Source organism: Emys orbicularis, chromosome 1 (genome assembly GCF_028017835.1).
Source record: "Emys orbicularis isolate rEmyOrb1 chromosome 1, rEmyOrb1.hap1, whole genome shotgun sequence".
NCBI lineage: Eukaryota > Metazoa > Chordata > Testudines > Emydidae > Emys > Emys orbicularis.
Genome location: NC_088683.1, coordinates 266,359,878 through 266,372,241, shown reverse-complemented (window position 1 = coordinate 266,372,241; position 12,364 = coordinate 266,359,878). Strand labels below are relative to the sequence as shown.

Here is a 12,364-nt window from a genome sequence, read left to right as displayed (position 1 = left end):
AGAAACCACCTAATGAAAACAGCACAGTTTCTATTTTATACCACACCCACAACCCGAATGACCCCAGTCAAGAAAACCTTAGATCTCAACCTGAGAGTTCCCTACCACCGCAATATCTCAATAGTCTTCCCCAAAACTGGGAGATAAGGTGCCAGTCAATAGTCACATTGTCAGCATCAAGAGTTGGTTTATTGAGAAGTGGCCTCACAACTGTTCAAGAACCACTGGTGCACTGCCCCCTGTAGGGAAACAATGACAAACATAAAAAGCAATGGACCCAGTACTTCCCTGCTTTCTTTCATCAGCTAGAAAGGACAAGGGTCCAATTCACAAGAAGCATGAAGCTACTGCAGCACCTCTCAAAGCTCAGTAAGTGAAACAGGATAAAACTCAAACAGCAAAGATTTAGATTTCTCCCTTAAAGCCACAGTTCTTTGTTTCCATGCCAGTAGACAGTGCAGTCCAAATCTGAGCAATTTTGTCTGAAAAGATAACATGAAAATTCTTCACAGGGAGAAAAACCTCAAGTCGATACCAAATGGACACATCCAGGATTCCCTGAGCTGTCAACGTATCAGACCCATTGTGCGAGACTTTGTAGATATTATGGTGGAAGTGAAAAAAAAAATATTTCTTCACTTCTCACACAGTCCTGCCATATAATATTTTTTAAAAAGCCTGAATGTCACAATGAATTGGACTCAGCATAAGACTTCCACCACTGGCACTTTAACTGTCCCTGTTCTCGCTTCACCAGTTGCAGGTCATCTGTGAACTATTTGAGTATATAGACAAAGCACAAATACCTGTGCACAACTGCAAACATTTAAGTGGAAATCATATCAACATAATTGCCAAAGGTGCATGTGTATAAATTACTCAAGGTTCAGAAATCAGCAGCACTGTATATGCTTAGACATACAATAAAAAAATAGAAAACAGTTTAAAACTTTTTTTTTTTGGTCAAAACCTGTGTCAAGTTCAGGGCTAGCTGCACCTTTAACTCTTCTTGGTCTTGGAGAGCAGCCCCCACATATGTTGGGGGTTGATGCCTTCACCTGTCTTGGGGTGGAATCCTGTGATTCTCTCCCTCTTAGACTGGGTCCCCTATGAACCATGATTACTCAGGAGGTTTGACTGGGTTCCATCAGGTGTTTTATTGCAGTGTAAATATACACAGAGGGTACGTCTACACTACCCACCGGATCGGCGGATAGTGATCGATCTATCAGGGATCGATTTATCGCATCTAGTGTAGACACGATAAATTGATCCCCGATCGCTCTGCCGTCGACTCCGGAATTCCACCACGGCGAGAGGCGGAAGCGGAGTCGACAGGGGAGTGGCGACCGTCGATCCCGCACCGCGAGGATGTGAAGTAAGTGATTCTAAGTCGATCTAAGATACGTCGACTTCAGCTACGCTATTCTCATAGCTGAAGTTGCATATCTTAGATCGATCCCCCCCCCCCAGTGTAGACCAGGCCAGAGTCACAGCTAAATACAAGGTGGAACAGATTGTTAAGCATAGGAAGTTAACACATGTTGCACAAAACCAATTTAAATGTAGTAGGCAATTAACACCCCTGCAGTCCTATGACGAAGGAGAGTTAGTGGATTAAGACTGTTTTAATGAGCCATAAATCCAGTGTCTTTACTGAGCCCATGATTTTTAGTGTCTAGCGAAGTTATGGACCTAAGCTCCCAGGCTCATTTTTTGAATATGTTGTGCAAGTTTCCTTCGAGGACGAGGACTGAGAGGTCAGACATGGAGTGATCTTTTGTGAAAAGCATCAGCCCATGGGTGATATGGTGTTTGTCTTTTATCATTTTTCTGGGTGAGTTCATTTGGGAGCATAGTGATTGTCTCGTTTTACCCACACAGTTGCTATTGGGGCATTCTGTGCACTAGATGAGGTGCATCACATGTTGTGATAGGCATGTGTAGCATCCATGGATCTTGAAAGTGTGTTGTGGGGGGTGGGGTATTGATCATGGTAGCAGTGGAGATATGTCTGCAGATTTTGCATCTGTTGTTATGGCAGGGTCAGGTGCCACTTTGAGTTGATAGGTCCTGGTCTGTGGAGAGCTTGCTTCTGACAATGAGCTTGGCTGGGGCAAGGTTGGGGGGCGGTTGTTTGAAGGCCAGAAGAGGAGGTTCAGGAAAGATTTCTTTCAGGATGTGGTCCCTATTGCACATGGGTTCTAATTATTTAATGATACTCCATATGGGTTTCAGTGTGGGGTGGTAGGTGACAACTAGGGGTGTGCAGCGTTTTTCCCCCATATTGAATCAGCTTCTGTTGGGGTATTTGGCTGGCCCATACCATGATGTGATCTACTTCTCTGCTAGAGTGTCATTGTTCAGTGAACATGGTTTTAAGTGTGCTTAGGCATGTATCCCTCACTTTCTCCTCGAAGCATATTCTGTGGTATCTGAATGGCAGTAGATAACAGTTTTTTGGTGTGTTTGGGGTGGTTACCGGATCTGTGAAGGTAGGTGTGGTGATCCGTGAGTTTCTTGTATGCAATTATCTGTAGGGTTCTATTGCTGAAGCTGATCATCCAGTGTCCTGGATGTTGATTCTGGTGCAGGAGTGTTCTAGAGAGAGTTTGATGAATGGCTAGTGGTTGCTGAAGTTGTGGTGGAAGTATATTTATTGTTAGTTCTGATGAATTAAAAGAGGAAAAGTAAAAAAAGAAAATAGAGCAATAAAATAACTTTTGCATTGTATATTATATTTCCTAGTCATTGGCATGTATTTACAATTGTAAACATGGAGACTTTTCTGAACTTCTACAAACAATAAGGAGATAATCCACTAGATAGGCTGAAGAGTTCATATAGATGTTCATATAGTAACTCACAGACATTAGTCAATAAGAACATACTGGGTCAGACCAAAGATCCATCTAGCCCAGTATCCTGTCTTCTGATAGTGGTCAATGCCAGGTGTTTCAGAGGGAATCAACAGAACAGGTAATCATCGGGTGATCCATCCCATCACCCATTCCCAGCTTCTGGCAAACAGAGGCTAGCAAAACCATCCCTTCCCATCCTGGTTAATAGCCATTGATGGACTTATCCTCCATGAATGTATCTAGTTCTTTTTTTAACCCTGTTACAGTCTTGGCCTTCACAACATGCTCTGGCAAGGAATTCCACAGGTTGACTGTGTGTTGTGTGAAGAAATACTTCCTTATGTTTGTTTTAAACCTGCTGCCTATTAATTTCATTTTGGTGACCCCTAGTTCCTGTGTTATGAGAAGTAAATAACACTTCCGTATTTACTTTCTCCACATTAGTCATGACTTTATAGAGCTCTATCTTATCCCCCCTTAGTCGTCTCTTTTCCAAGCTGAAAAGTCCCTGTCTTATTAATCTCTCCTCATATGTAAGCCGTTCCATACCCCTAATCATTGTTGCTCTTTTCTGTACCTTTACAATTCCAATATATCTTGGAAAATATTTATCTGAACTGGTGTGTTTACAATTAGAGGTGGTCAAAATAGTTTATTTGCTAAAAAATGCAGTTTGGGGTTGACTAAAATTATTGAGAGATTTGACCCATTCACTGAATAGTTTTGACCAAAACCAAATTTTTTTTGAGGGGTGGGAGAGGTTAAATTCCCATGGGGACCTAAGCATCATTCAGAAAACCAGCAGAGAGGCAGGTGGTAGCACCCTCATTATCCTCTATAGGCCCATGGTTAGGGTACTCACATGGGATGTGTAAGACTTGGGTTCAAGACCACAGTCTGTCTAATTATAGCCAGGATTGAAACACGCATCTACCACCTCCCAGAACAGTGTCCTAACCCCCAGGGTATGTGGTATTCTGTGGTGGGTCTCTCAGTTTCCTCTATTGAAACTGTTCCACTTCGCATAAATACTTAAATAGTCATTGGGCTAGAGAGCAAGAATGACTAGATAACCTGGTGGTTGGAGGGATGACACTTGGGTTCCAGTCCCTGCTTCAGTTAATAATTATTTATACAAAGTGGAACAGCAAGATCGGACTCCAAACACCTCTGATGTATTGCTGTATTATAGGGAAAGCTTGTAGCAACCCCTATATTTAGGTTGCCTAACAACTTTCATTGTAAAAAAAATCTGGTGACATTTTCTTGAGAAGCTCTTACATGTCTACTGTTTGCAGCAGGCATTTGGCTTTCAGGAGTGGAAAAGCCCAGTCCGGCTTGAGAAGTCCCTTTTCTCAGCCATGTTAAATTCTATTCAGGTTTAGCTGAGTTATAAACTGCTAAGATCACCACTTTCCTTCTCCTGCTTGCATTCCTCAGGAAAATTATAGCACCGTGTCTAAGTAATAACGGAACATGAATATTTTAAAGAGGTAACCCCATGTCACTCCCAAAGCACCAACAATCACCACTGCCAACTCACAGCAATACACATTGCACTGGCAGTCCCTGGCAACTAATAAAACAACTGTAGCAGTGGTAGACTTTGCAACCTAATTAATTTTTTTTAAAGTTAGGCTTTTGGTATGTGGTTATATATTATATACAGAGAGAGAGAGAGAGAGAGGCTGTATGTGTTTCAAAATACTGCATTACACTATTATTTCACAAAGGAAAACATTTTACATTTTAAAGAAATGTCGTGCTCTACCATTTATCTAATCTAATTATTGCAATTAAAGGGCCCAAACCCGATTTTTATGTACACCAGTGTAATTCCAATGACTTCAAAGGACCTACTCTCGATATACACCTGTAAATAGAGCCCTTGGAGGGCTAATGGGTAGCACATCCAATATCACCTTTTAAGCTTCCTCTGCAGTTGGGGCATGTTCTGCAGGTGTGGAGAGGCAAGGCTATCTGCGCCCAGTACTGTCCTTTACCCCCTATGGGCCCAGTGTGGGATTTGTACACCCCATCACAACATCCAAGTGAGGGATTAAATCACAGAGACTAAGGAAATTGTTAAAATACATCTATTACAGAAAGGAGGTGGAAGTGTTCCCCACACACTAGCTGATTTGTTCCAATTGTGTTGGAGTGATTATGGAAAACCAACTAAAAAGTTGAAAGAATACATATCAGGATTATGTGACTGCATGGTCACCATTGTACAAAACTAACCAAAACTTGATCCTGTACGCAGAAAGCCTTGTCGGTTGGGGTTTTGTGTTTTTCCTTTTTATGTACCGCATCCATTTAAATCTTATATCATGCTTTCTGCATCTACTTATTTCAGCCTTATTTTTGTTAGCTTTTGCTTTAAATACTTCACCACATGCTGAATTGCATGTTATTTGGGGTGTCTTGATTTTCTGTAAAAATGGATGAATATGAAAACTTGCATTATAATTCAAGCAAATGCCAGAATTTTATTCAAGCCATGAAGAGGAGCATGGTCTAGTAGTTAGATCAATGAATTGGAAGTCAAGACTCATGGGATCTATTCTTCTCTGCTACTGATTTGCTGAGTGGCTTTGACCAAGTTTCTTATGGCTAAATATCAAGTGACCAAGCACAGCCATACTAATTCACACCAGATGATCATCTGACCCAGGGGAGGATCTCCAGTTCCATGGAAAAATTTGTGGGAGGGGGAAAATTCCAATAGGAAAACCTAATGAGTCAAAACTTAGATTTTCTCTCATTTACCAGGTAGGTGGAAAATCTAAGCTCTCACATTCTGAAGGGAGTGTGGCTTGGAAACTTTGCAGAGCCCTAAGGCTTTGCAGGAAAATCAGGTTGCTGATTCACAGATTTTGGACTTACAGTGCAGGGATCCAGACCCTTCCTGACTTTCACATCTGCTTCCTCCATCACAGCATGGAACATTGTATAGATTTATATTTAGAAATCCACCTGGTTAGCAAGAGCACAACTTGGGAACAGCAAATGCTCAAATCCACCTCACTCACTTTTGACATGCAGACACGTGCCACTTCTCCCCACCCATACCAGCCACCAGAGTTCCACCTTCTGTTAAGCCTGCAGAGAAGCTCACAAGAGCTTGTGGTAGGGGGAGCAAGTATGTTATGGAGGTGCTGTTCCCTACCACGTGCCCTCTATTTCTGCTGGCTTTTGCTCCCCTCTACCTGTGCACATGTAATGGAGGATCAAACAATAAATGCCTCAGTTTACTCATATGAAAAAATGGATTCTATATGTCACAAAGGTAGTGTGTGTCTTAATGAGCATTCAACCATAGTGTTATTTCTATATTTAAGTTAACTTATTGGTGTAATAGCTGCACATCCTGTCATCTGTGGTATGCTCAACTTCAGACAGAACTAAAAATCAGCGAGACGGGTAGCCAGACGTCACCTACTATAGAACAGGCCCAACAAGGAAAATAACAGAACATCACTGGCCATCACATACAGCACCCAGCTAAAACCTCTCCAGTGCATCATCAACGATCTATAACCTATCTTCGAAAACGATCCCCCACTCTCACAGATCTTGGGAGGCAGGCCAGTCCTCACTTACAGACAGCCCCCCAACCTGAAGCAAATACTCACCAGCAACTACACACCACAGAAACACTAACCCAGGAACCAATCCCTGTAACAAACCCTGTTGCCTTCTATGTCCCCATATCTACCCTAGCGACACCATCATAGGACCCAGCCACACCATCGGAAGCTCATTCACCTGCACATCTACTAATGTGATATATGCCATCATGTGCCAGCAATGCCCCTCTGCCATGTACATTGGCCAAACCGGACAGTCTCTACGTAAAAGGATAAATGGACACAAATCAGACATCAGGAATGGTAACATACAAAAGCCAGTAGGAGAACACTTCAATCTCCCTGGACACTCAATAACAGATTTAAAAGTAGCCATTCTTCAACAACAAAAAACTTCAAAAACAGACTTCAAAGAGAAACTGCTGAGCTACAATTCGTTTGCAAACTTAACACCATCAATTTGGGCTTGAATAGGTACTGGGAGTGGTTGGCTCACTACAAAAGCAATTTTCCCCTCTCTTTGTATTGACACCTCCTCATCAATTATTGGGAGTGGACCACATCCACACTGACCTAATTGGCCTTCAACATTGGTTCTCCACTTGTAAGGTAAATCCCTTCTCTTCATGTGCCAATATATATTTATGCCTGTTTCTGTAATTTTCACTCCATGCATCTGAAGAAGTGAGTTTTTTACCCACAAAAGATTATGCTCAAATAAATCCTTTAGTCTTTAAGGTGCCACCGGACTCCTCCTTGTTTTTGTGGCTAAAGACTAACATGGCTACTCCTCTGATACTTCAGACAGAACTTGCATTAATAGGAAATCTAAGGACACATCTACACCAGTGGTTTTCAATGGAGGTGCAGACCCTTTTGGAAATCTTAGCTATAGTCTGCGGACCCCCAGGGATCCATGGACGACAGGTTGAAAACCACTGGTCTACACTATGGAGCCCATGCCGGCATAGCCCCTTAGTGTAAATGCAGTCTGTACCAACAGAAGGAGTTTTTCTGTTGATGTAGGAACACTGCCTCCCTGACTGGCATTAGCTACATCAACAGAAGCCCTCTTCCATCAACATCATTGTATCCACACTGGAGGTCTTGTCGGCACAGATATGTCGGTCAGGGATGTGAGGGATTTCATACCCGTGACCAACATAGCTATGCAGACATAGGCTTGGTCTACACTTAAAAGATAAGACAAAAAGAGCAAAGCTCGTCTCGATTGTTCAGAACATCTTTTAGCTGCTTTAGTGTGCCACCAAAGTAGACAATGTAAAACCTGTTATGTCAGTTGCCCATTGCACAAAAATTAAATGAAAAAATGCCAATCCTTTTTTGTCTTTTGGATTACTTAATTTTAAATTATATGGTGAGAGAGAACCAATAATCTACAAATTCCAAACGTTCTGCAGTCCATCGTTTTTAAAATAGAAGGCCTGAAAAATCATGACTCAAAAATGTGAACTTTCTTTGAGGCCCCATTTTTAATTCATTATAACTCAAACTGCTTAGCAGGTTTACTTCAAAATATTCACAAAATTCAATCTCTACTCACAGGTTATGTGCTGTAAGTTTGGGAAGATATACTTTATTCTTCATGCAAAACAAAGAGGTTGAATCCTTTTGCTAATTTTAGAACCCCAAATTAGCTATGTCATTGCTATAGCTCCTCCATAATAAGTCAATAAGAGTGTATAGTAAAATTTCTCTTAGCATCTCTATTAGCCAGATTCTTTTAAATTCTATAATAAACTTTAATTATTACCAGGACTGGAATATTTTTAAAAAAAAGTTCTTGAAATTCGGAGTCCTTAAAATGACTATTCATTTCATATTTCAGTATTTAGGCCAGTGAAGGAAGGCGTAAATTCACAACAAGAGAAGTAGATTTATGAAGGATTTTGTTTCCCAAGCAAGTGGACATCACACAGACTTTAAGTGTCATCCAAGTCATGATAGAGCATAATGGTCACATGACAGTGTCTTTTTAACTAGAGGGAAGCCTGAACTGGTACTCAATTGGATCCAGATTCTCGAAACTTCAGGAGAACTCAGAGAGAGTCAATCACCCACAATGTTGTATTTGTTATAAATGAAAAGTTAAATCAGCAGTTGCAGGGAGGAAGGAAGTGAAGAGAATAAAAGTGTAAGGAAGAGGACAGTGTTCAGAATCAGGTAATTCTGAAATCTCCTTTACTCCAACTGGACATTCAGGATTGCTGGTAAAAATACACGTGTTCTAGCATACGTCAGAAAGAAGGAAAAGACAAAAAACATTACCACATGCTGGCAATCTGCAGACAAAGGGGAAAAGGGATGCCAGCCAAATATAGATTTTTAAAACCTTAAGTAACCTTTGGGAAAGTCCAATGAAGTCTAAAATTTACTAATATTTATCAAACACACAATGCTAAAATGCTTCTATTTTATTTCTACTTTAACATAATATTTTAAGACTGTATGATAATTATATTTGTCTTTTTGTTCCTAAGTTATATTAATAATATGAGATGTTTTGTAATCATATAAGACACTTGATCACTTGTATGTTAAATGGTCACAAAGAACACTGCTATCGTAAGTCAGGATTTAAAGCCCATATTGATATGAAACACTGCTGTAAATCCTTTATCATCTAAAATTACATTACAGTTTTAAAGGAGGAATTAACTTTTTTCATTTCCTTCTCCTTTTAAAATTACATCCTTGACTCAGCACCATTGTTAGATCCACCAGAAACAGTTCAATACAAGGGACGTTATAATCCCTCCATACTCTCAACCAAGTTGTTTGCATTAATTCACATTCAACATAATCAGCTTTAATATAGTTTTGATACATACCAAAACCCCTTTTCAATACCAGCCTTCTATTTAAAGAAGAGCTTCCCACTCTGTGGGAAGTGTTTTGCCTGGGAAAGGCCTTGATACTCAATCTAAAACTAATTGTAGGAAAATAAATTTTAAAAAATGAAAATGAACATGCCTACATTGGCAGCAACACATTTGTATGTTTTGTGTTTGCAATGATCTTATAGTTCTTCAATGGAGATATTTAGCAGCATTTTAAAAGAAAAAAATGAAATTGATTTTATACATATTTTATTACAAAAACAGGCTTATAGTGCCTGTCACCTTGGCAACTAGGCACTGCATTTAAAGTGATTTAAACACAGTTAAAAACAAAATCAGTCAAACACTTGGCAAAATAAATGGGCCTTACAATGTATATGAAAGATTGCTAAATGTCCGTCAAGAAGAATGAATTCCTAAGGTGAGACCCTCAGTTAGGAAAGCCAAGCCAGTTTGTACTAAATTAGGAACAGCAACAGCTTCCAAACTGAGCTTAATTTCTTAGGAATTCTAGATACAAATGGAGTGTTCTGATTTGCAGGGAATGAAATACATTTACATGTGTACACATGAAGGGGTCTTGCTTTCAGTTCTACAAAAGCAAAAAAGACACTTCAGGTATTGCATTTCCTGAGAATTATTTTACTTCTTAGGTTGTGAAGTCACTCCCTGTCTGCTTCATCAACCCTATCTGATGTACACATTAATTGTCCCAAAAGGCACTTTTTCGAGTGATATATTGCTGTAGTAATTCACAAAAAAATAAACCTAGAAGTCTAATAGTCATGTCTTAATAACTGAAATCAATATATTCTCTGAACATAGTGAGATAGAGACAATCTCACTAGTATTAGCATAAAAAATTAGATGCCAAATCATTCCAAAATTGAGTAATATAAAATTGGTATTAATTTACATATACACAGTATGTACAATACATTTATTTTTATACATTTGAAATTATGAATACTACACAATGGAATAATCCGAAGAGATCTAATTAACCAGACTACAACTTTGGGGACCAATAAAGGATATAGATTTATAGGTTAAAATATAGGTTAACTAGAAGCTAAGAATGCAACAGGGACAAGTGGATGTTTGAAATCATACACTTCATATGTAATGTAATTGCATGAGCTAAGGCATAGGAATTTATTTTCTGCTTTTCATTGCTTAGTCTCTAGTTATAGTCAGGTTTCATGCCACATGAAGCCTTCAAAATTCTGATCTGTCAGTCCTCTGTGTAATTGTTGTGTTGCATTAACTGAATCTGGAGAATAAACAGAATTAAACTACCTTGTTCTCTAATCCAAAATGAAAAAGGGTGAGTTATTCTCGATACGTGTTTGGCATCAACGCCAGGGCACAGATTTTGGCTTCAAGAGTACGAGGAAATTAATGCCAGTGGTTTCTTCATCAGGTGGCAGTTGGAATAAATTAAAGATATTATAATATTAAAACTAAACATTATGAATCAAAGCTGTCTGATACATTATTGTGGTTTGTCTACTCAATAGCTTAATTAGGTAATTCTCCGATAGAAATCAATATCAACTATAGAGCTAAGACACATTAATCAAAATTATTGGAAAAAAATATTTGAAACAAAACCACAGTTACATCTGTCATTATGGCTTTTATACCAGTAAATGTAAATAAGAATGTTCACCTTTCCCCACTCTGTATCTTTATAATATATACTACTACAGTATGTCCATAAAGGGATAACCCTGGACAGAAAATTAAACACAACTATAGAGAAGCACCAATACAATAGAGGATATCTAGCTTTTAATAGCTTCAGAATCACATAATTTGTTCACAGATCAGCACCAGCCAACCAAGAAGCAGTATCAACAGGCATTTTAGGAAAAAAGCAGCATCTCTCTCAGCTGTCTGTTAACTTCAAAGATGTATGGACTTTTGTTTTCTGTATATAACCTCTTTGCAAGCATCAGAGTTACATTTTGTTTGGAATGAGTGATGTACTCTAGATTTCTCTATCAATAAATAATGAACAATTGTTGCATACTTCTATTCTGATATTATCATGCATGAGCAATCCAAGGAGTCCACTTGTCATATCTCTACTGGCTCATTTTTCACTTTTTGTTCTCATGACACTTCGTACATCATTTAGATAAGATTTATTTGTAAAATTCCCATTTCACACATCTGACAACAGATTTTTGGAAATTCATCACATTTTGCTCTTATTTCATGTCTCAACAATAAGTTTCAATGAACAATATGATGACCGATGGCCATATAATCTGACGAATCAGACAAATAGTAATGGAACGCTTGATTTTCTGCTTCGTATAATGATCATTTAATCAATGAACAGAATGAACTGCATATTTGTTTCACAATTACATATCATTCTAATTTTTTCTATGCCACAAGATATGTAAATGATGAAATTTGCCCTCCACTTTCCACTCTTTCTCTCTCCCCGCTTTATCTACTTCTTGTATGTAACTTTGAATCCACAGGTACCTTATGCATCATCACCAGCACCGCACTCACACACAGAAAACTGATTTTTTTCAGTATAAAGTTTTATGGATGAATAATGAATTTGTGCTGTTAAGGTGCATGATTAAATATGCCTTTAAAAAGCTCTTAACATTGACATAAACAAAGGGCCTGATCCTGCAACCTTCACTAATAAATATTCCCATTGAAACCAATAGTGCTAACATGAGTTAGAGTTTAGATTATACTCCAATTTAGTTTAATTATGATCAGTTTCTACTAAATACACTATGAAAAATCCATGATGTCGAATACAGAACTTTGCTGGAGGCATCTCTTCACTGTGGAAATGCTTGGCATCTAATGCCGTGAAGTGGTTATCATCCTCAAGTCTCCCTGAATTCAATAAGAGTTTTGCCAGTGTATGAAACTCAGAACTGGCCAAAAATGATCTTTCAGTAAGTGAATGTATTAAAGGAAGCCCTAGTAAATTTGTTTCCATCAACCAACTATACAAGATAGATTGTCTGTTTTATAATAATCAATTACGGAATTTATCTGGTAAAAG

At 38.8% G+C, this 12,364-nt stretch overlaps 1 protein-coding gene across 4 annotated transcripts in view; it reads right to left on the bottom strand.

The window, feature by feature from the left end:
• FGF14 (fibroblast growth factor 14) overlaps nucleotides 1-12,364 on the bottom strand; it is a 638,300-nt gene that overhangs the window by 209,191 nt on the left and 416,745 nt on the right. Inside the window, exon 2 of one of the 4 annotated variants that reach the window (XM_065413675.1) lies at nucleotides 3,799-3,814. The exons of the other annotated variants lie outside the window; for them this stretch is intronic. Within the exon in view, the coding sequence (XP_065269747.1) occupies nucleotides 3,799-3,814 (16 nt within the window). The remainder of the gene's footprint in view (nucleotides 1-3,798; nucleotides 3,815-12,364) is intronic. 4 annotated transcript variants of the gene reach the window in all.